Source organism: Motacilla alba, chromosome 5 (genome assembly GCF_015832195.1).
Source record: "Motacilla alba alba isolate MOTALB_02 chromosome 5, Motacilla_alba_V1.0_pri, whole genome shotgun sequence".
NCBI classification, from domain to species: Eukaryota; Metazoa; Chordata; class Aves; order Passeriformes; family Motacillidae; genus Motacilla; species Motacilla alba.
Genome location: NC_052020.1, coordinates 49967496 through 49992231, shown reverse-complemented (window position 1 = coordinate 49992231; position 24736 = coordinate 49967496). Strand labels below are relative to the sequence as shown.

Genomic DNA, 24736 nt, shown 5'->3' with positions numbered 1-24736 from the left:
AGGGTGTGCCCTGGCTGTCATCAAGCAGTGGGACCTCTCAGTCCTGCAGTGCTGCACTGCCCTTGGGCACATCTGCTCCATCTTCCCCCCTCCGTGCACAGCAGTGCCAGTACCTCTCTCCTGACTCATAACACTCTGTGTGCACTGCTGGGGTCACGGCCACAAGTCACCCCTGCAAAGGAACCTTTGTGAAACGTCCCTAAGAAATTCAACTTCAATGTCATGGCCAGTGAGATAGAGATTTTCAGAGATTACAGCAAGTCAGCTATCATGAATGGTGATCCCCAAGGCTATTTTAATAAAAATAATGTATATAAATGATCACTTTTAAATAGCTTCCATCCCAAAAGCCTGAAGAAAGTTTCCCTTTCACTTCTTGTTGGTTCAATACCACCAGAGCAGCCAATGAGACAGAGTGAAGTGCCTCAGCAGAGCACAGTTGTTCAGTACGAGAGCAGGAGAAATGAACTCTGAACCCAGGTCATTTCCAGATGAGTTTGGGGAGGGAAGGCAAAACAAACGGTCTGCCTACATATAAAACAATCAAGTGGAAAATCTCAGGCCTCTTGTTCTTACCCATGCAGAGACAGGTTAGAAGCTGATCCCAGAACAGCTCTTTCAGTAGCTGAATTTCCTTTGTTGCTTTTTAACCTTAATAGCTCTTTAATTACTGTTCTTATTTTCAAATCAAGTATACATCTGTGTCATATTAATGAATATTCATTGTCACTGGGGAGGCATTAAATCCATTTTTACCTGTGTTTCCAAGGGAATAGATGGCAGCTGTGTGTACTATTATCTAATTTCAGCCTGTCCTCAGCACTGTAATAGTATCAAAACCTATTAGAGAAGACTCACAGATACATAAAAAAATAACAACAAATGATTATTTACTTGCTTCAGAGTAGCACTTAAGGATTCCTGCCAAGACCATGGCTCTGCTGTGCAAGGCTTCTTGCAGACTATGGCACAAGAGGTGGCCTTGCTTGACATAGCTGACACCTGAAATGGGAAACACAGCAAAGTGCTGTAGCAGGGATGTAGCAGTGGAGTGTGTGGTCATTTGAGTGTCTTTTAGTTCCTTGGAGGGTTCTGCCTGGCTGTATTGCCTTTGATAGCATGTGAGCACTGTGTGGAGCAGATGGGTATGTGTTACAGATAGTTGCTTTGTGATCATATGGACTCAGCAGCAGAGGCTGCTTTAATCCAGGGAAGGCCTCCTGTTGCAGCTCTCATCATACAACCCCTCCAAGTGCAAATCCACAAATGGTTAACTGTGTGCTCCCCTAGGCCCACCACTATCTTATACTTTCTTATCTACATTCATTCCTTTATAGGCTATAGATGGAGCAGAAAGCTGTCCACTGTTCAGAAAATATCAGACTGTGCTATGATTTCAATAAGTGTGATTGAATCCCATGCTTCTTAGCTTTTTCTGGTTTCCTGTAAGGGATGGAATGAGATTCCTCTCATGAAAAATTGTCCTGGCACTAATGCTAGCTGGGCTCCTTTCTCAAAATGTGATGAGTCTGTACATGAAGTGTAGATGAAAATTTGGGAGTCTCCTGTGCTGTAGACTAACTGCGGTGAGAAAGCATCCCATTTTCCCATGCCAACACTGAAAGTGTTTGCCTTCTGACAGACAGACACCTCTGGGTACAATTTCCCTAGCTGGTTCCCTCCTATCCCAAGAGATCTAGGCAGGAGCATTTCCCTGTTTCTTGTCTATGACACAGATCTAGAAGGGACAGGATCAAGCTTTTGTGTTAGCATAAAAAACCTGGGGAGAAATCCTGGGGGGAGAGTTTTCACTCTGAGCACATACATGAAAGTCCTGGGCATCAGTCCAGAAGAGGGAGGCCAGGAGTTTATAGGTCTGGGAGAGGGATCAAAGAAACCTGCAGCAGCCACTTCAGAACAGGAGGAAGGCTTAGACAGCTCTAATAAAGACTCTTGGGAATACATGTCATCACTGGTGCCCTTGCCTTTGAGGGCAGCAGTTACCTTGACTCCTGCCAGCTGAGCTTCTGGCTGCCTCCAGACAGTTCCTGTCCAGCTGCAAGCGTGCACATCTGAGGCAGGATGAAAGCCAGAGGAGCTGCTGCAGGGCAGGCACTTACCTGCAGAGTGCAGGGGCAGGAGCCGTCCTGAGCAGCCTGGCTTTGCACTCCCATGTCAACTGAGAAAGTTTCTTGCATCCAGCTTCCAGGAATGCAACACTGGCCTGTGTGTGGCCATGCCTGGGTGGAACCCAGGAAAAACCCACCCCAGCAGCCATTTCCAGATTTCTCTTTGTATTGTCCACGAGCCAGGAAAAGGATAAGAAGAAAGTCAGATGCAGGTATGATACCTTCCTACAAGCAAGTGAACTAGGGAGACAGACCTTGCCCTGCTTTTTTTGCCTTACCAGCCAGGAACCCTAGCCAAGGGCTTGGTGCAATTATGATTGCCCTGGAACTGAAATAATGTTTCTCTTCTCCAGCAGGAAGAAAAATTGTCCTTTTCTGTGGTGTTCAAGACAGCTGCAGCTCCCAGGTGTTTTTACAGCCCATGGCAGGCACAGCTGTCTCCCTAGGCACTTCTGGTCTGAGGTTTCTCAGTAGGGTTTAGCAAACCTGATGCCACCACCCAGTTGGCATATAGGCCACTGGGAAGCAGCTTTCCAGAACCTGCTCTGTTTGGGGTTTTTTTTGTTTGTTTGTTTGGGGTTTTGTTTGTTTTTGTTTGTTGTTGTTATTGTTGTTTTTTGTCAGACGAAGGATGACCACCTGGCAAGAGGAGCAGGATGAAACCATGAGAACACTGCAGGGCATTGGCATGGCCCCACAGGCCACCATCTCCTCTGGTGGTAAGAGGGCAGCCTGACCTAAGAGAGGAGCTGTGAAGGCTGAGGAGTGCTGCTGCTGTTGGGTGCATCAGCAATGAGTGCTTGCCATCTGCTGGGAGGCAATCAGCCTGACAGGAGACAGTCCTGGATGCAGGAAAAAGAGCAAGGCCTGGGCCAGTGGTCCTGTACAAGCTGGATGGCATTTGGGCTTGCAGAGAGAGCAGGAAGAGTATCCTCTGAGGAGGTAAGCACAAAGCAGTCAGGAAGCTCTGGTCTTGGGCCCATGGGCTGACAGAACTCACTGCAGAATTTTAACACACTAACACCCCCCTTGAGCCCTCCTTGGAGGTGCCTGACCTCATTGCAGAAGTGGCAGAAAGAATTTAGGTGTGTGTAACTAATGAATCTCAACTAGTTCATTGTAGCACTGAGCAGAGCCCTGGTGTGGTGACATCTCACATTTCCACAGCACAATTTGCCAGGGTTTGTCAAGCTGCCTGTGTGCTGTTCACAGCATATGCCACTCCTGTCACAGCTTCCCCCCCACTCCCCACAGCACTGAGATACTGCCCTGCCCTTGACACATTCCCAGGATTCAGGCATTTCTTATGCCACCAGCACATTCAGCCTGTATCAGCTCCTGGGAACACATGTCCAGCTGAAGTGTCCCCAGCCTTCCCAATGAGATTTCATTACTGTCTAGGAGGATATAATCAGATTTCCAGCACAAGATCTTGAAGAGCTGGTCTACCGATCGATGGATTAAACTTTCCCTTGTAATACAGGCACTGGTACCCCAGATGAAAGTCATATTATTACACTGTGAGGTGTTGATTGTATTATCAAAAGCAGCATCAACCTTCTGGGCCTGCTATCCCACTGCTGCACTGAATGAGATGGTGCACAACAGCAGCAAGGTCAGGAAAAGCTCTGGGATGTTACTCTCCTGGTATGGAAACCACCACAGGAACCTGACAGTGTATAGACCGTGTTCTTGCTCTTTTAATTCAGAAAGATCAGAAACAAAAGTGGCAGCATCAAATGCCTTTAATTCTCTGTATTTCATGATAGAGGAGGCCCAAACTCCTGTTAGGTATCTACATTTCTGGAAGGCAGCATTTTCAAATGATAGTTTTTTTCTCCCTAGCAGGGCCTGGCTGCAAGCCTACATGCAGTGAGCTATTCAGGCACATCTGCAGAAGAAGGGGGTGCAGGACCTTCCTGTCTCTGGCTCAAATTGCAGACACATTTCTTCAGTGGCAACACCATTTTAAGCAGCATTTAGTTCAGGCACTTATTTGCAGCCCTCCCTTTCCCCACAAAGAAGAGTGTCTCAGAAGAATGAGCACAGGCTGTGTGGAGGGGTAGGAGGAAGCAGGATAGTCCCTTTCTACAGTGTGCACTGGGAATCTATGCTTTACATAATACCAAAAGAAAAGCAGAAGAGACTGAATAAAAATCAGGCAGTAGCAACAGGAGAAAGTAGTGGCCTCAGACTCTGATTTTTTGAAGTTTTTTTTTCAGATTGTTCTCTCAATTGTTATTCACATTAGGAGCAGGGATAGAAAAATTGCTTTGACCAAGAGACTATCTCCAAGCATCTCTTCCTAAATTCAGCCCAAATCTATGCTCTACTCTTTTCTGATTTCATTGTGCAAGTAAGAAACTCCCCAAACAAGGGCTTACTTAGACCATGTTGTCTTGTATGTAAGCTTAGTGGAAACCATGAGCTGGGATTGGAGTATAAGTTTGTGTGGCACAGGGATACCCCAGTGAAAGGATCATCTTGGTTCCAAGTCTGGTCAGAATCAAATAGCCCCCCAGGGAAAAGAACAAACTTGGCAATTCCAGGCACACTTCCAGATTGAAGATGCTCAGTAGAGTGACTCTTGTAAGGTTTTCTTCAGTAAATTAAAAGGAAGGTTAGAAATAATTTCAGTCTAGTAGTCCTCTAAAGGGGTCTACAAAATCTAACCTTTGATTAGTGCCAAGATCTTCAAAATCAGAAGAAACACTACCAGTAGCATGCCAAGCTCTCCTCCCTGAGCAGTCATGCCTGGCAGCCTCTTGCAGAGCTCCTTGGCTTTAATTTACATATTACTCCATCTAGTGGCCTTAAGGTTCCAGCCTCGATGAGTTGAAAACTCTGTCCTGGCACCAGCTGTATTTCAAACCTCTGCAGCAGCTTTGCCATCACCACTTTTACCTCCATCTGTTAAGAAGAAAACAGAAGTCAATGACAGCAAATACAGCTTAAAGTCAGTCTGCTGTCTTATACTGCTTTGTCAATACAGAGATTTGAAAGTTAAATGTTATTCTGTTCATGCAGCCGGTTGAGTTTGGGCAGGAATCCTGAGACTTCCTGGACTTGAAGACAACTGACAGGCACTAAGATCAGTCTTTCTGTTTTGTGTTAAACCCATTTTGAAGTCAGACTGTAGAACTGAAGCACTCTGAGCACTGGTGTTTACATGAGCTCACAGCACAGACCAAAGCACTGGCCTCTGGCTGTCCTGAAACACTCTCTGCCATGCTCACACACATTAAAGTGTTCCTTCTACCCATGTAGCCCCTTCCTCACCTCCTCTGGGTCAGTTCTGTCTTGTGTCCTCCTCCAGCTGATGTCTTCCCTGCCTTGATTCTGTCAGTGGCAGCCATGAGATGATCCCCAAGACCCCCTGCACATCCCCTGTGTGCTTGATCTTGGCTGGCAAAGGAATATTGACTGTGATTCCCATTAAGGAGTTTGGATTTGGGCAGACTGACCCAGGAAAGTTTGGAGGGAGTGCAGCCTGCTGCTCCTCCCTGCAGATACCTTGGCTGCATGGATGTCTGCTCCTGTGACAGCATTTGAGAGACATGCCTGTCACGGGCATGCGGGGACATCTTCCCTCTGAGGAGAAGAGGGGCAGTGCACGTAAGTGTGGCCTCTGGTGCCCACCACCACCCATGGTCAGCACACCCTGAGCTGGCCCAGGGCTTGCTAAGCAAGTGTTGTTCCAGACCTCCACTCACCTGTGCAAACACCTGCCCGATGCAGGATCGGGGTCCCAGAGAGAATGGAAAATAGCAGTAATATGGCCTGCAAAGAAAAATGTTCAAAATTGTCACTCTGACAACTTGGTTGTAAAGAAACAAGCAAATATTTCATCACAGCAGCAAGGAAATTGTCTAAATATCCCCTCACCTATTGCACTTGTTAAAGCAGTCTCCAAATTCACTCTTTTTGCTTCAGAGCAGCAATACAGCTCAGCAGCACATTTCCTTGTCATCTCTCTTTACTGCACGGCTCAGCTGCCAGAGCTGTTTTGATGCATGCCAGCCTTGTTTCAAAGCTGAATGTCAAGCACGCTCTAAATGCTCTTCAGCCTGTCATGAGGATGTCACGATCTGCCCAATGATTGCTGCTTCTGGCAGCTCTGAACCACGTGAGTGAGGGCGTGTGTGGTTTAGGAGACCAGACTAACTAAAGGCTGAAGGAAAACTCCTGACTCATGAAGTAGCTGGTGCTGATCTCTGCATCTGTTTAGTCACTCACTGGTTCCTCCTATTGCACTCCTGACCACTGACTAGACTTAGGCTGCCTGCCCACGAGGCTGAACAGCATCTTCCCTCCCTCAGCCCCTCCTCCCCTGTCTAATATGGAGACATTTCAAGCACCCTGGGACCAGGGCTGTCATGCATTAAATGCTTGCAATGTACTAAGGCAAATATTCAACCTGGTTTGGGCCCAAAGCTTTGACCTCAACATAAACATTTAATAACAATAACATTGTTTTTGGTTTTCTTCTGTAAGGTAACATGTGGTCTAAAGAATTCTTGAACAAAAGCTGTGCATTGTTGCTGTCTATTCACATTTGGATGACGTAGTGTTACTCATACTAGAATGGAAAAATAGTTTTATTCTACTTTTCTTTCCCTTAAAATCTCTTCCTGTAATGGTTTCTTAATACATATTTAATAACATGGGAATAAAAAGAAGCTCACTTAGGTGCATCTTTGCTGAATCGATCTGGATCAAAAGTAAGTGGATCCTTGAAAAACTTTTCCATTCTCCCCATAACGTAAGTGTTGAGCTGCCAAGAAAAAGTTAATTTTTGTTAGTCAGGAGCAACACACTGAAAATGCCTCTTTACTGTCAGAGGTATAAAACCATAAATGCCTTTCACTCTCCAGCCCCAACTGAGAGTCTTAATCCATACCCCAATTTTAGTCAAAATTTTAGAGAAGCCAGTACAAATATGCCCAGGGAAGATTTTGGCCCTCTCATCCACAGGTCTGTTACATTTGGATTAACTGGGGCAGTTAAAAGCTGCTGAAGGTGGATGGGACTCACAAAGACCGTGGTGTTTGCAGGAATTCTGATGCCATTGATGACTTGCTCCTTCTCCAGCCTGCGGAGCGTCCCCGAGACGGGCGGGTACAGCCGCAGTGACTCCTTCAAAACCTGTGGCAGCAAAAAGCACAAGAAGTCAGTTAGTTTATACACTGCAGGAAGCAGAAATAAAATTAATTACCTCCCTGTGGCCTTTCACGTTTGCTAAATGGGAGATTATGACTTTTGAAACAGATGCTGGTCTATCTGCCTTGGACTCCTGCAGGCAAAATATATGGCTAAGTCAGCTCCTTCAGGCCTGGTTCTTTCTTACAGCTGATAAAATAGAGAGAAAAAACCACAAAATCCAGAAGAGATCCTGGAACAGATCTAACACCTCAAGTCAGATGAACAACTAAGCGAAAAATTATTAGGAAGCAAACTCAGAGGGAATATCTAAGACTGAAGTCTCCTGCCCCTGATGAGCTGTTCTGGGCACTGGCTGCCATGAGGGTGGGAGATTGCTGCCGCCTCCTTCCCACTCAGCTCCAGAAGCTTTGTCCTGCTCCTGCTGCTTGAGGAGCTGAGCCAGGTCAGAGCCCCAAAAGGACAAAAAACAACCTGGCAAAGGAAAATGAAGAGGGAATGTTGAGAAAAAAATGGAACAAGACCACTTCTTTTGGTGTCAGTGAGCTGTAAGAATGGCTTATTTCATCAAAGTGAAACCTAATTAACAGCGCACATGAGCATCACACCGAAAATGCAATTAACAGTGTGCATGCACGAGTGGACTAATGGAAAAGAAACCTGGACAAAAGGATTCAGAATTGCCTGAACAACAGGAGAGGAGTCCCATAGTCTCTGATACTCCAGTGATGGACTGGCTCTGACCAAGGGTGACTGATTTTGATTGTACAGATCCAAGACTGTGATGTTAAATAAACTGTCTGCTTTGAGGAGCTCTCATGTGATCTGTCTTAAAACTCAAAGGCTTAGATACCTCATCCTAATTGGAGTAGTATAATTGTGATGGTGTTTGGAGAAGCCTAAGGAAGCCTGTTGATTTCTGTAATCACACAGAATTGCCTTTTCCTTATGAAAAATAGACCTATGAAATCTATCTGCTATCAAAGCACAGTAATTTGTCAGATGCGATATGCCGAATGGTAAAACACTGTTGCTCACCTCAGCAGAGCAGTTTAAAACAAAAAGGATCATGGTGGACTACTAAAATCACAGGGCAATTTATGCAGCACAGCTGCCAGGACTGTGATTCAGCCTCTCCTGAGGGCTACTGGTGTCCCCCATCTTGTGAAGAAAGGAAATGCAACACAAACACTGGCTAATAGCCAACCCAGGCTTTGCAGTTCATTACCAACCAGCACTTTTATACACAAGACCTCTTTTAGGACCAAACTCTTTCTCCCACCACCCCTGAGTGACTGAAGAGGGTTTCAAGACTGAATAATGAAAAATTGACATTAGAAAACCCAGCCATTATTTTTGGCTATCCTCAAATCCCTCTTTATTGCATATGGTGAGATCATAGCTGGAAATGCTTTAACAATAATCAAACAAAAATGGAGCACTGAATTAGGAAAGTATGTGGGATTCACACACAGGCTGGGCTCAAATCTGCACACCTTTCTTAAAATTACAGCTATTGTTTCACCTTAAACAGATAGGGATTATGCAACTCTACTCTAGCTTCCAGACTGGTAACAATTAAGGAAAGCAGTGAAGGAATCTGTAAATTTAAGAAGCATCTTCCCAGTAAGTCTAGGCTGCTGCAAATGTGTCAAGCTACCTGCTGGCTGACTCTCTGGGGACAAACACTATCAGGATAAAATATTAGCATTGTTTCTAAAGTTTTAAAAGTGTGGGGCTTCTCCATGACACGTCAGAGGTGCTACCAAACAGCTCTGCCTGGTACCTTACCTCACTCTTACAGTACCTGTGATAAGTAGGTGAGCTTGCCAAGATCCTCATAGTCAACGTCTCTCTTGGCACCAAGAACCTCATCCACTTCAGCCTGAGCCCTGAAATTCAATTAAAACTTGTGAGATGCAGTTGCCTGTTTCTTGCTAGGCAAGTTGATAAATCACATCATTTTACGTTCCAGACACTGAGTTGGATTTAAACACCAATCCTCAGGCAAAATGCCAACCAGTTCCCATCCAGGCTTCCTGAACTTGTACCTCATATCAGGATGAGGCAATGTGCATACAGGGCAGCTGGATCAGGTGGGATTTGGGACCTACATGGAAAAAGGCTTTGAAAAAAATCACCGAGGTGAAACTGAAATAATCCATCGTAAGTTTTTTCTTTTCCTACATTTTGGATATATTGGTACTAGGAAACTGTTTATTTTGGAAGGGAGGCTGTAATTTAATGAGCCTATCTTTTTAATAACTCTTACAATTAAGTTCACCTTGAAATTAACATCAAGCTGGGTCTGAAAATTGGAGCACACATACCTTTCCAGTATTTCAGGATGCTGACCCAGTGCCATTACTGTAAATGTCATCTGATTGGAACTGGTTTCATGACCTAATGATAAAAAAAAAACAGTTTAAAAGTTAGTATGAAATAATAACACGATACAAAGATGGTCTACTAGGGTAATTGTGAATAGGAAGCTTTAAACATCAAACCCTGAAGGTTTATTTTAAATATGCTAGAAAATGAAGGAAATAATAAAAGGTATGTAAAGTCTATGTAAAGAGCTTTCAACAATGACAAGAAAAGGACATAGCTGGCAAAGATATGACCCATCATGCCCAAGCAAAGCTGCAGTGGTTGCATGCAGCACCTACTGGTCATGAGCTCGCTAACAGGAGGGCCAGCGAGGTCCAAGATTTGCCTTGTCATATTATGGAACACACAGCTCTGCCAAAAAGGAAGGATTTACTGGTTTTGAGGGAAAACAGAGCTTCTTAACATCTTTCTTTGAAAGGTCTGCTTTACATGTTAGGATGACCCTACTTGAGCAGGGAGTTTAGACCAGAAGACCCTTCCAACCTTATCCACTTTGTGACTCTCTGATGTGAACAGTTTTCCTTTTTTTTTCATGGATATACAGATGTACTATTTTCAAGCACTACAGAAAACAGACTTCTGCAAAGATGTCCGCTACAATAACATCTTTCTTGCTAAATAACAGCATTTTGACCACACCTTCTTATGAACCTAAATAATCTTGATCTGCAAAATCTGCAAAAAAACCCAACTATCTCATATAATTATTTAGCCCATACATTTTCTGATTGGCTTGACAGTGCTTTCTTCTACTTAGGCAAGAATAGCATTTAATCATGTGGGTGAGGTGATGCAAAGACACACTGAACACATAAAAGATGTTTTTGGTGGGGATTAGTGGGATCTGGGTGGTTTAGTGGGATCTGGGGGGAAGTGCCAGAACCCTGTAAGGAATATCCTTGCACCCCAGTGGGCAGTGGAAAGACAAAGGCTGGAACACAGAGTGGGAAGGCAGTGGTTGGAAAACACCAACCTGGCATTATTTGTTGTGTTGGTATCACTGAAAGAGGACAATACATTATTTGCCTGTAAGAAAATTAAGAGTTCTCTTCAGACCTCACGCAGCTGGTCCTATGCCAGTGTAATATTTGGTCTTCCAACCAAGAGACTCCTGGTTGCAGCAGCATCACATGCAGTGATGATGTTAATCATGATGTTAATTATAATTTAAAAGGATGTTAATCATGACCTTTTAGACAGCTCAAGAATGAGTATAGCTTCCCACTAAAAAAAAAAATCTTAAAAAAGCTACCAACCTGCAACAAAGAAAGTGATAAAGTTATCCAGAATGTTTTCATCATCTCTAGTCTCCTCCAGAGCTGTCAAGATAGAAAAACAATTGAAATTAGAAAATGCCCCTGTGCCCCAGCTGGACCAGCCAGTATGCTCTGCCCTGTTTGGCACATATTGCTGAGGTGGCATCGAGAGAGGATGCTGAGTGGGCATTTCAGTGGTGACTTGTAACCAATATTTGATCCAACACAAAGAAACAGGGAATTTTCAAAGCAACCCTCACTATCTTCAATGTGAAAACATCTTTAAAGGAAGACCCAAGTTCAGATCCCCTAAACAATCCTCCCTGAATTTCACAGCAAAACATACCGCAGAGAAATTCACTCTAACAGCAACGTGTCTCTTACCATCTCCTTTCAGTATCTGTGTAAGAATATCCATTGTGGCTTCTTTCCCATTCTGGATGGCTTCTCTCCTCTGGTCAATGCACTGCTTCCCTACACGTCTCAACAGCCTCACACTCTCCCTGGCCTCCTTTACCAGCTTCCGCTTCCCTGGCATGAACTGAACACAGAATTCCTTTTGTCATTTTATTCCTTTTGCTGGTAAAAAATAATGTCAGTGTTATTTTCCAACTGAGCACCTTGTTTTGCACTAAATCACACTTGTCACAAAAACATCTGCTCTCCATGCAACAAACTGAATGCAACAACCCAGGGGTTGAAGGGTTTGGGCTGAAATAAGAAATATTTCAATCTGTGCATGCTGATGTCATGTCTCGTCAGAGTCAGAGCTGATGTTCTGGGCACTGTGAGCAAAATTCATCACCTCTCCACGGAAAGAAACTGCAGCATGCAATGCAGAATCTCAGCCCTGGTCTCAAAAAAGAAAACAGGAGCTCTAAAAGCCTGAACTACAGCTTTCATGAGACCCTGGAATAATTCTTTACTTAAATATTTCATATTACATCCATAATTTCCTAGCAGATGAATTTGGTAGATTAATTTGGGTTGAAAATACAATTTCTTCACAGCAAGAATGCTCAAATTTCTTCCACCCTGAGTGAAGGCTGCCACCCTTCTTGGGCAAATGGCAAAAATCTCAATTTTTAATGGGTATGAGAGCATAAAACCATATCAGAAAGAGACACATGCAGGGGTGGGGACAAAAGAAAAAAAGGAAGCATTAAATATTAATGCTAATTTCATCAGTTTTTTAAAGCAGTAATGAATTTTATCTTGATGCCCATTGCAGGGAAAGATCTACAGATGACTGTTTCCCTGACATACATGGACCTTGCACAGCTCCATGAACTCAAGGAGGAGCAGCTGAGTGTGAGGAGAGGGGACTGAAGTGAGGGGAGTACAGACCCTTACGAAGGGGTCGCGTGCCTTGTTCAGTCCTTCCATAATCTTAGTCACAGCATTGGGTAAAGGTGTCTGGTCATCACTCAGTGCATTCAATTCCAGGCCAAAGGCTACCTGAGAAGCAGGAGAGAAAAAGGCAACTTGCTGAGGTGGGGGTGAAAGAGCAGGATAGCCTCGCAGCACCGCCTCTTCCCCTAAAAATATCTCAGGCTGGATCCTACCTTGCAGGAGGCTGCGAGGGGAGGAACATCGACATCATTTTTTCTCCTTATTTGGGTGGATTAATAATTTACCACTATTCTCCATTCCTCCCAAACTGGCTTGCACAGAAAGGGAAAAGGCAGCGTAAGGCAGACTTCCTGCTGACACGCAATGGCAATACGACAACCTCCAGCCATGAAAGAGCCCTGGTGTGTCCCTTTTGGCATGGAGGGGTGGGAGGCATGAGGCTGAAAGGACTTTTGCAAAGGGTCCCCATCCTGCCGGCCACACCTAGACTATGCAAACCCTTCCCTACCTGCCCTTTCCCATGGCTCAGCCTGAATGGAAGTGGCACTATTAGTCCTGCAGGTCTTCTGGCACTGCTGGGTAAAGGTCTTTCTCCCTGCCTCCAGCTCCTGATCCCATCCTGCTGCTGGTAGGCATCACTTCCATCCCTTCCTGCCAGTTGAGAGGAAACAAGAAAGGGATAGCTGGTACCTTTCCAATGATATCCATAGTCACCCGGCTCATCATCGACAGCATGCTAAACTCTGTTTTTCCATCTGCCTTTTCCTCCAGCTTCTCCATCAGCTCCTCTGCTTTTTCATTAAAAGTTTCCATCAGACCAATCAGGTAGCTGAACAATCAATAACGGTGAGTAATGGGGGCTCTGGAGAGGACATCTTTGCTCAGACAAAATAACCTTCATTGTTTTCCATAGAAAATGGTCAAGTTTTTTTTTAATTTATAATTAATTTGCCTTAATACATTAAAAAGCAAACATATAGAATGAGCCACATTCTTCTTACACCAGTCCTGCTCTGCCCTGCCATGTAATTAACATGTGTCATGGCAAAGGGTGGTGGCCTGTGCCCTTTGCACATGGACTTTTATCTTTGGACCCTACACACAATGCATCAAGGTGCACAAGGAAACCAGACCAACCCTCTGCCTTCTCTTTTCCAACAGGATAAGGCAGCCACAACCATACTCCAGGATACACAACCTTGGGACCTTTCTGCCATTGCTGAGTTCATAGGGGTGTCACTGCTCCATGGGAAGTCTGGTCAAATTATACTTAGCATGAGAATTGAGTGCTGGATTCTAGGTTAAATATGATTTTGGCACTGAATGTAGGGGCCTTTTTCATCCAAATATCAAATAATGACAGGGAGAAGCATGATGACACAGTAAAAGCAACAGCTAGATGGTCCCAGAAGTATTTGCCTTACCTGCGGCTGAAAGCTGGATCCATTATCTTCCGCTGCTTGTGCCAATGCTCATGGTTGCAAACAGTTACCAAGCCATTCCCTAGAAACCTAGCACACAGGAAAGCAAGGAAAGGAACAGGTTTATGCAATGGAGCCTGCTGAACCCCATGTAGTCACAAATGTAAGTCTTTCACATCTACTTTCTTTTATTTTTGCCATGTGTAGGGAGAACCTTTGAGTATGCAACCATTGCATCACTGTGGACAACAACTGAACCACAGATTTTTTTCTCCAGGTAGGTGTGGACTGCTGAGTTCAATAAGATGCCGGTTCATTACACCTGTTATGCTAATAATTAATGTAATAACTGGACTATTATATTTTTTAAAGCTTCAGACTAACAAAGTAAAATTCCCTTTTTTTGGAATTGAATTTAGAAGTTGCAAACTGACATGCCTTATGGAGTGCTCTAAAATCTGAGAACTTTGATGATGGTCTTGAGCAGACTGCTCTGACACTAACTGGACATCCCCAGGGAAAAAGGATACATGATCAAGGTGAAACAAAATCCAACATATCCTCCTCTCTGACTGGGAAGATATTTGACATATAGTTGAATAGGTACATGCTCCTTACATGTGTCTGGAATCAGAAATTAATCCCCACACTAAGGCAAATGGTCTGAGTCAAAATGACATGCCTTTGATACTATTAATCTTGCACTTATTTTCAGATCACAGTGATCTGATCAGATGGGTTTTGCCTACCTCTCACCAAACAGGCTGAAGAGAGTACCATACACCGTCGGATCCTTTGGGTGCTGTGGTGACATCAAGAATTCCTAAAATCAAACCTCGGGTCAGTGAATACTGAGTGCAATCTGTTTCCCAGACAAAACACAAAATTTCACTACTTATGAAACTATTTCACAAAATGTTCATCTACTCTCTTCTTCTGCAGCTATAGTCTGAAGAGTAGATGAATTGTTTGGTGTGCCCTGATTCCCCAGTTCCTGTGCTGCATTCCTCCAGCACTTTTTTGCCCAATGACCTGAAATCTCACTCTGTGGTAATTCCAAAGATTTAGAGAAAGAAATTTGGTCTCTTGTGTCCCATTCATTTGAGATACTAAACTCTTGCAGACAGCCTGCTTTTCACAAATGGAAATGTTTGCTATATGTGCTGTTTAAGTAAAAGTAACAAAATAAATTAACTGATCAAGGAAAAAAAAATCAGGACAGCCTGGAGAGTAAAGCACTTCATCCTCCTAACCCAGCCAAAGCCAAGAACAGATTGACTGCTCTTTGCTGCTCTGATCATCAGGCACCAGCTCTCCTGTTATGGAGGAATGGGCCAATCCCCACCATTGATTTGGCTTTATTTTTCAGTACCTTTACTCCTTCAGGACTCACAATCAATACTGACACTCTGTGAAAGGCATTGATTCGTACAACAGGTCCGTATTTCTCTGCCCTGCAAGAAGAGAAAATTAAAAAAAGAGAATTATGATACAAACTACCAACATGTATCAGCTAAGATCTAATAACCTTGAAGGACCAGAGCACATTGCAGTGGGAACTACTGCAGTCCCCAGCCAATAAAGCCATTAAGACAATCACAGGACAGAATAATCAAGGTTGGAAGAGTCCTTCAAGATAATCTGATCCAACCATCAACCCATCACCACCACAATCACCCCTAAACCATATCCCCAAGTGCCACATTCAGATGCCTCTTGAACATTTCCACAAAGTTTCCACAATTATCCTTATTCCAATGGCTAACCATTCTTCTAGTGAAAAAGTTTTTTCTAGTATCTAATCTGATCTGAAAGATCAATGCCCTCTCTCTACCTCTTCTGCCAGCCTTCTCAATGATGTTAATTATGTAATTCTGTAAGGGTCCTTGTGTTTTGATTTCTCCATATGTGCTACAGGACTACCCCATTCAATGTTACTGATGTGCCTCAACTTACCACTGCAGCAAGAGATCTGGCGTAAACTCCTGTTTCCTCACCATTCTCCATACGATGGGCAGGTGTCCAAATAAAAAGCTGCAGAATACGAAGGTTAAGAGTGTCACGAGGATGCCAGCATAGGGGTTTGTATGAATTGCAATCCTGGTTGCTCAGTGAGTGTTGCTCATGTTTTCCTCGTAAGGGAAGATGAAAATAACTCTTGAGCCCTCACCAAGCTGGTGAACTGGGGACCAAGGACAGGCTGGTGCTCACATGCAGCCAGGAAGAGCAGCACAGAGATAAAGGATGAGATTTTTTTTTGTTATGCTGTATTGTAGGAGATGTTTGGGTCTGGATGGGATCCCCCATGAATTGCTTTGCTCTTTGCCTGTCTGAGTGAATCTTAACTGCAGCAATTACGTTGCTGCACATGAAAGAGGTATTTGCATTAAATACTCCTTAATACAAGCTTATCCCTGGTAAGTGTAACTTCATTTCTGTCAATGGATTTCTGTTAAGGGAAATTAGGAACCATCTCCTTCTGTGCAAAACTGCATCATTTCAAATACTGAGGAGGATAATTACTGGTTAATATTGGAATTGAAGAAATTAATAAAAAATGTTAACTCTTCAAATATAGCTGCATTAAAAACTTAGAGATCAATTTCTTCTTTCAACTGTGAATGGTGAATTCCCACTGGCTTTGCATAAATCTGAGGGAAGATTTGCCCAAGCTCCTCTCTAAATGAAGCAAGCTGCACTCAAGACCTGTTTTCCATTTGAGAAACAGAGAGCCATGTTATCATCCTTTGCAGTATAAATAAGCTATGGGGGGAATCAGGCTCTTATTTCATTACTGTTGGAACTGGGAGGCACTTAAAATAACAAGAACTCAACAAAGTTACTCAACATCTACAGAAACTTTTAATCCTCTACTTGTTTGACTCCTCTGTAATTGTATCCCAAAAAGATGTGAAAGCCTGAAACACAACACAACTCTTTTGTTAGCTCTGGAAACTGCTCTATCTGCTGCACAGGAAAAAATGTCCCACTCATGGCTCCTCTGGTGTGCCATCACTCCATGGTGTTACTTCACACCTCAAAATGAAGCCAAGGACGAGCAGTTTCAGGTATGACAAGATCATCCTCTCTCTACTCGTGGTATCTGACCCTGATTACACAAGTAGGATGAAGCCTGGAGGTGGGCAGGAGAGAGTGGTGTCCCTGTAAGGCTGCGCATGAGCGCTGGTGTCTCTTCCTGTGCCATGTTACGGAGGGCACGTGCACCCACGGGTGAGGTTAAGTGGGGAGCTCACACACTCCTGCAAGAACCATGACTCGTTGTGACAGCGCTGCCACTGCCTTGCTGGCAGCTTTCTCATTGTCCCTTATCACTTATGACATCTTTATTTCTTTTTGGCAGAAACTAAACACCTGGCTTATGAAGGCGGTCACGGAAGGTGCCTGGTGGAGTCAGTGTCAGCGTGCCTGCTGGCGCAGTGTGGGACGGCGGGCGGTGCCAGGCCCCTCCCCAGGGTCAGGAGCACACGCACAGCTCCCGCGGCCTCTGAAGCGCCCCTTCGTGCCGCTGTGGCCGCTCGGGAGATGTCGGTCGGGACACGCAGCCCCGGCCAGGCAGGCCGTGCTGCTGAGCAGGCTGCGGGATCCCCAGCGGAGCCAGCGCTTCCCGGGAAGCGGGCACCCACGAGCGCTGTGCCCAGCCTGCCTGACCCCTCGCCGCTGCCCTTGCCCGCACCCGGCCCGGCCCACAGACAGAGGCTGGAGGGCTGATTTCCTGCTCTGACACCGCCTCACGGCTCCGGCCTGGCAGGGAGCGCTCCGCGGGGACACCGAGCCTGCCCTGACGCCGCCTCACGGCTCCGGCCTGGCAGGGAGCGCTCTGCGGGGACACCGAGCCTGCCCGCCGCCGCCGAGCCCGCCCGGCCGGGCCCTTACCTCTCCCGCGGGGCGCCGGGGATGCAGTCGTACTTGGCGTGGATGTACTGCACGTAGCAGCAGTACAGGACGAAGGCCAGGAGGGCCAGGGCCAGCAGGAGCCCCCCCGCCGCCCACAGCAGCTCCATCCCCGGCGGCTGGCAGCGCCTCCCCCCGCGCCGAGCGAAGGGCGGCCGGGGCGGGCCGGGAGAGAGCCCGGCTGCGGGGGGACGGCCCCGGTTAAAGAGCCCGGCGGCGGCGGCCGGGAGCGCGGTGCTGCGAAACACGGCCGCACGGCGTGTGCCGGTGGGGGTGTGTATGTATGTATATGTATATGTATATGTATATGTATATGTATATGTATATGTATATGTATATGTATATGTATATGTATATGTATATGTATGTATATGTCCAGAGGACACGAAGATGCTCACAGGGCTGGAGCACTTTTCCTATGAAGACAGGATGAGACAGTCGGAGCTCTTCGGCCCGGAGAATAAGAAGGCTCCAGGGGAGACCTTATTGCTGGGGCAGCAAAAGAGCTGGAAAGGGACTTGTAACAAGGGCATGTCGTGATATGATAAGGGGGAATGGCTTTGAACTTAAAGAAGGTAGATTTAGATTAGATATTAGGAATAAATTATTTACTATGAGGATAGTGAGGCACTGGAAGAGGTTGCCCAGAGGAGTTGTGGATGCCACATCCCTGGAATTGTTCAAGACCAGGTTGAATGGGGCTTTGAGCAACCTGGTCTAGTGGAAGGTGAGTCCCTGACCATGGCAGGGAATGAAGGTGGAACTGGAAGATCTTTTTGGTCCCTTCCAACCCAAACCATTCTATGATTCTATGACAAATACACACACACACACACACACACACACACACACATATACATATATATATATATATATATATATATATATATGGGGGGGGGGGGTGTGTATGGATATATGCTTTCCTGGGTGGAGACAGTGCTTTGCACAAGTGCATGAAGAGGTCAGGAAGGATGATGCACCTTCTTATGTTTGTTTACAAAAATGTTTTAAATAAAGCTCCTCTCTGAAGGGTCCTAGACAAACCAAGGTCCCAGGACAAGGAAGCAGAGGCTTTTTGTTGACTTCTAATTAAAAGAGACAAGGAAGTGTCCTGTTGATGCCTGTAGCAATCAGTAGGTGAAGGTTTTTAGAGCAGTCTGCTTTGGGCATCATGTTATACAACATGCATTCCTCATCCAGACACAGAACTGAGAGCTGATACTGTTCTATTCAAAACAAGCAATCTAATACTCACACAAATTGCATAAGGGTTGCAGGACACAAGGGACCAAGCTATATAATGATGGAAATTGATTTCTGATGAATGAAAAGTAATGCATAGGGGAAGACAAAATATGTCTATACATATCCATATACATGCAAACCAGTTATATATATTTTTTGGGTGATACTTATTCAGGAATTTCACCTTCATGCTCAGTACAGATCAAAGAAGCAAGCAGAGCATTGATGGTGATTAGAAATGGGGGAGTGAGTAAAACAAGATGCCTGAATGTACTGGTAGATGGAGACCTGGATATACCTGGGGCACACCCACCGTGTGGGAATATGCCATGCACTCTTCTTACCAGCTCAGAACAGGTGCACAGACAGAACAGGTGAGCCTCAAACTGGAAAAAGGATGAGTGAGGGATGTTATGACAGGTGTCAGAAAAACCACCAGTGGTTTGGAGATAAATAGGGACAAATGGAGTCATTACTTTGCATAATTCAAGAACAAGGAGGTTCCCACTGAAATGATCCAGCAGCAGGTGTAAAAGAGGAATACATTTTTCACAACAAATTGTTAAACAGGGGAACTCATGCCAACAAGCTGTTGTGAAAGCTAAGTAAGTAAGTTGGCTCACAAGAAGCCAGGGAAAGTGATGGAGGATGGTACAAGGAACCATCACTGGCCTCAGCAGGACCTCTGCACTCTGGGGATTCCTGACAGGAACAGCAAGACCCCAGATTTCTCAAGAAAACCAAGAATGTGTGCAAGCCATCTACTGCATCCTCCTTTCTCCCCATCCTGCTCTTAGTCCAGCAGTCTTTCAATCACTGCAACAACCTCCATAGTCTCCTATAAACCCTCCCCTTCTTCCTTCCTCCTCAGAGCCTTGCTGGGTCACTCCACCAATGCTGCAGCAGGTTGTGCCCACTCCATCCCTTTGAGGGTTGCTTATCTTGCATACAGGGTGGCTGACACTCCTCTCCACCATTTCCACAGCTCTGAGCGCAGCAGGAGAAGCAGAAGCAGGATCCCTGCATCCCCTCTATGCCCACAGAAAAACAAGCGCAGCACCTGCCAAACAGACTTTCACAGGACAGCCCCATTATACACTCCTTTCTCTGCATAAGCTTTGCTCAATCATCTGGAGGTAGCATACCAAGCTAACTGGAATTTTATGGTGTATTTTTCACATCTGGGTTGCTGCCCTGTTTGGCAGCACCATAGGAGACACTGCAGGAGTTTTCATCTCATTTGCAATGGGGGGTATTTTCCCTTCACCCCTTCCTCAGCAGCTCCCATGTGGTCATGCCTCTCTGCAGAAGAAGGGAGAAGATGTAACTCCTGGCACCCCCTGTTTTTGTCCATCCAATGCATCAATCATCTCCCAGGCACCTCCAAGAGTCAGCTTACTTCAGTTTCCAAGTGGAAACTGACTGTGCTAGGAGACAACAATCTGCAGGTTTTCCTTGGTTTTCTTATTTGGCTTTCTGTTACATTCAGTGTTAACATTAATTTTTCTTGAACTGGTGGTTACTTCTTTGGCTAAAAATAATTGCCCTACAACCATTAATTATTTTCCCCTCTGTTTAGAGTATATATTCTCAGAGACCATCATGATTATTGAACTATTGTTTTCATTTATCTTAAATGAAACTATTTTTTTTTCCTGTTAAGGCTGTGGTTTTAAAACTGCCTGTTTTCAGAAAAAAATCTACCATTCCTTCCCACTGGTCAGACAGTGCATATAATGATAACATGATGTGAGTATCCATCATTAGGAAAGATATAGCTGACAGCAAGAATAGCATCACTCAGAGAAAGTTTAAAAACTAAAGCTAGCTGATGAAACCATGTTTTTAAAGACACTCAATGAACTTCCTGATGAAACATTGATTTTCTGAGTTTCATCGATGTTTTTTCAGCATCCATCAAGACTAGATTGTAACTATCTGTGCATTGTTTTTTCATTTGGAATCAATTTCAGAATAGTTCCTGTGAAAAATTCCTGCTTGTACCTTGTTTGTCAGCAGCTAACTGGGAGGTGACGAAATACTTTGTATTTTATACATTTTGATGTATAGAGGATCAAAATACAAAATGTATTTTACACATTTTGATGGAAAGAGAGGCTATGTGATACAGTTCTAATCCCTGAATAAATCAGGTACACTCTCACAATTAGGCTTCTCAGGCAAATATAATTATCCTGATAACTCCCCTAAGTACTCAGCCTGGATATGTTGCAGAAATTGTCTTATTTTTCATGCTTTAAAGATGAACTTCAATAAAAGCTTTTGTTTGTGTTCCAACAAACTTTAATGCAATCCTTTGTTTGTATTCTAACGTGTTTCTGTACCCTCGAGTGAAGGACATGATCCCAAGACACTCCTGTGTTTATGATCTGCCCGGGAGCCACAGGCTGAGCTGGGAGGGAGGAGCAAGGCTGGGCTGGGCTGGGCTGGGCTGAGCTGAGCTGAGCTGAGCTGAGCTTCCCCGCGTGTCCCCTTGCTGCTACTGAACTGCCACCGCGTGGACATTCTGCCAGCCTGCACATTCCCGAGAAAAGGCGAGGAGCAAGAGAGAGATCTGGGAGCCGACCACAAGAGCAGAGAACTGGGAACTGTCAGCAGGTGAAGTTCCAAGGTGAATCTGAAAAGCTGGTGAGACACAGGGTTGGTCCGAACTCCTGCTCTCTTTTGCTTGGCTTTGCATGGCTATCTAGGTTTGAAAACATTCTGTTCTCTCTCTGAAGGTGCAGCATTGTTTCAGTTGTAAGTGAGGACAGCAAGGAGAAGGCAGAGCATAGGCAGCTCTTGTGCTGGGAAATGCCTTCAGCAGCACACAAATAGCCACAGGGCTGCGCATCCTGGTCACTCAGAATTTACCACAGCAGATGTGCACAGGAAAACTCTAATAACCAGTTAATAATGACAATAATCATAAATGATAAATGAACTGATCTAAAACCAGACCGCTAGCCACGGATTATGCTGGATATGGGAATCAAAACAAAATCTGCAGTGGATTAGGTGCAGCATTGCCAAATACAGACCTTTGCAGTGATTTTCACCCCGAGTCAGTTGTCCCCCAGCCCTTATATACTGCGGTCCTGATCATTCTCAGTCAATAAAAATTTCCAGCACGGAGTGGATAAGTGAATGGCAAGATGTTAGTAATAAAAGGAACAGTCTAAGGGTTTAGTGATTGTCAACAGCTAATGCCCCTGAGGAACAAACTACTTGATGTGATACTTGTACAACTGACTGAACACCACAGCGGTTTTGGGGTTTTTTTGTTGTTAAAAATAGCATCTCTATTTACCATATTATTGCAAAGGAATGATTGCCATTTTCATCATAGCTGCTTTTCTGACAATGTTGAAACATTGCTCGAGGCAGCTCTACATCTGCACCTGTGCCCCAGACACGAGAGCCTTGGGAAAGTCATGTACAAGGCAGCAAGGTATGAATACACATCAAATGGGTTCCATGTTTTGTTGGTTTACAGAGGAAAAAAACCTATGATTCCTTAAAGCTTAAATTTGGAATACAGTTAGTAGTTATCAAAACATGCTTACATCTCTTTTCATATAGAAAAATGTGTGTTCATGTCTGAAAGCATCTAAGGGGGCCAATGCATCTCACACGCCAAGCTGACCTTTAGAGAGGACTACTGGCATGTTTCTAATACAAAGTCAGACTTGGATATTGATACTTGTTTGTCTCCTCTGTGCTTCTGAATTCTATGTTGACCACGCTCAAACAGCGACAGGCTGAGCTCTCCTACAGAGGGATGGATTTGTGCTGGGGACTGTCCCCCCACAGCTGTATCAATGCTAACTCGTGAAAGAGGCAGGCTGAGCTGGGCACAGCCCTGGGAGTGGTTTGCTGGGTTTGGGCCCCCAGGTGTCCAAAAGCTGCTGCTCCCCCTTGGCCATCATAAAGCCCAACACAAAGGTCTAACTGGTGAGAGGCTGACAGGGGAGATCAAGGCAAGACAAACACGATGGCAGCACCAGCACATGAAGCTGGGGCCCCAGGCTCACCTTTGCACCCTGTGCCAGTGTCACCCACAGTGCCACCACTGAGCTTTCTGAACTTGAGCCATGTCTTCAGCACAATTTCAATGTCAGTGGCTTTCTCTGCGCTTATTTAATGTGATACATGTGTCTCATGCTATTCATACCCTGCATTCTGACCTGGGCAGAGCCAAAACTCCCCTGACATGGAGAATATTCTCATGGCATGCTCCAGCCAGGGCTCAGCTCCAGGAGGGTTTTGCCAGCATTTGAGTGAGAACCCCTGATACAACACCCTACCTATTCCACTATCCCTCCACTGCTTGAGCAGCAAGCTCTAGAGAATATTCCTAGTTATGTTGGAAGTTTTGTCTATTGGATTTCTTGGAAAGAGTGTGGTAAGTTCAAATGAAGATAATGTCTATACTGCAGACTGCAACACAGTATGGCAGCGAGTGCTCAGGCTGGATGCTGGGCACCACAAAGGTGTAAATGAAAAATCCTGAGCTCTGGGCAGAGCTACTCTGCCTTGGAGGTAGAGCAAAAGACATGGAAAGGTTGAGTTTACACTGTTCCCTTAGAGATATGTTGGGTCCTCTATGTGATGCAGCTGTGCTAACTTAAGGAAAGATATGTAAGGAAAAAGGCAGGTGCTCCAGTTTCAGTCACAGAGTTGAATCAGAAGACAAGGCAATAAATGATATTGCTAGTCGACAAAACTTTGGGACTGCCACATGAGGAAGTACATGAGGAAGTCTGGTTGCACTGTGGGCTACTTTAAGATTTATCCTGAATTAGCATCCAGGAAGTATACTGTCACATTCAAGTGTAGCAGCAGGGCTTATTAGTTTACTTGGTGTGACATCCTGCTATATAAAAATTATATCACTAAGAATCCTAATAAACAACAGATAAGATAGCAAGTATTTAAATGCATGTGTACTTGTGTGCTTTAAATAGTACAGGCTCATAATTTAAATACCAGTGAACTAGACTGACAGATACCAGGATTTAGAACAGATCTATTTTAAGCTTGGAAGGGACCACAATGGTCAGAAATACTTTGCCATCATCATAGCAGTGCACTGAGCTGGCAGGCACAGACATGCACACATAGCCACGTGTGCTGAGCTGGCTCCATCCTATTTGAACACCTTCCCCACTCACTGTAGGCTGGGAGAAGGGATAAGAGGCAAAAAAACCCCCACACTTAACAAGTCTTGTCTGTTTCTCTGCTAATAAATATTTCCCTGTGGAGCTGGCAGCACCCACGTAGCAGCATCACAAACACCTCACCAGCAAAGATGGGGTGCAGGGCTCTGTGCCAGCACAGCCACAGCTCGCTCTCACCCACAGCTGCTCCCTGGGGCTGGCTCCCCTGTGCCTCTGGCTGCCACCAGAGCCTGTGTGTCACCCTGCCTGCCAGACAGGGGTGGTGGAAATCCCCACCAGCAATATCCAAGATGTACGTGGCCTCTGCTTGTTCTCAGGATGTTCAAACGGACTAAAGCAGGTGCAGGGTAACTAACAGTTAAATTAGAAAAATAATACTTAATAGTTAGGGCATGCTGGTGAAATTCCTGCCTAATTCGTCTGTGGCAGACATCCTAGAATCACCTCAATTCCTTCAGGGTAATTTTTATTGTGCAGGTCCTTTTTTTTCTACCCAGAAGTTTTCAAGTATAACTATGACCAAGGTTCTCCTTCAAATCTCTCAGACAGAGGGAGCTGAAATTTGGCCAAGGAGCCAAAAGAAGTGGAAGAGGAATTTGGAAAATGAATGATTGTATCTTCATCTTCTATTTTCTTCCAGCCCTCTAGTTCCACCAGCTCAGTAGGTTACAACTCTTTTAACAGAAGAA

At 44.9% G+C, this 24736-nt stretch overlaps 1 protein-coding gene across 1 annotated transcript; it reads right to left on the bottom strand.

Annotated features, from left to right (window-relative positions):
* Positions 1-3856: 3856 nt before the first annotated feature.
* LOC119701745 (cholesterol 24-hydroxylase) lies at positions 3857-17797 on the bottom strand. Its single transcript, XM_038138838.1, has 15 exons — positions 17605-17797; positions 15667-15744; positions 15083-15164; positions 14460-14533; positions 13714-13800; positions 12980-13118; positions 12284-12394; positions 11321-11477; positions 10937-10999; positions 9620-9692; positions 9097-9181; positions 7164-7274; positions 6815-6903; positions 5843-5909; positions 3857-5039 (listed from the first exon to the last, which is right to left on the bottom strand). Exons 1-15 carry the CDS (start codon positions 17730-17732, stop codon positions 4878-4880), a joined length of 1506 nt encoding a protein of 501 aa, XP_037994766.1. The 5' UTR covers positions 17733-17797; the 3' UTR covers positions 3857-4877.
* Between the last annotated feature and the right edge of the window lie 6939 nt (positions 17798-24736).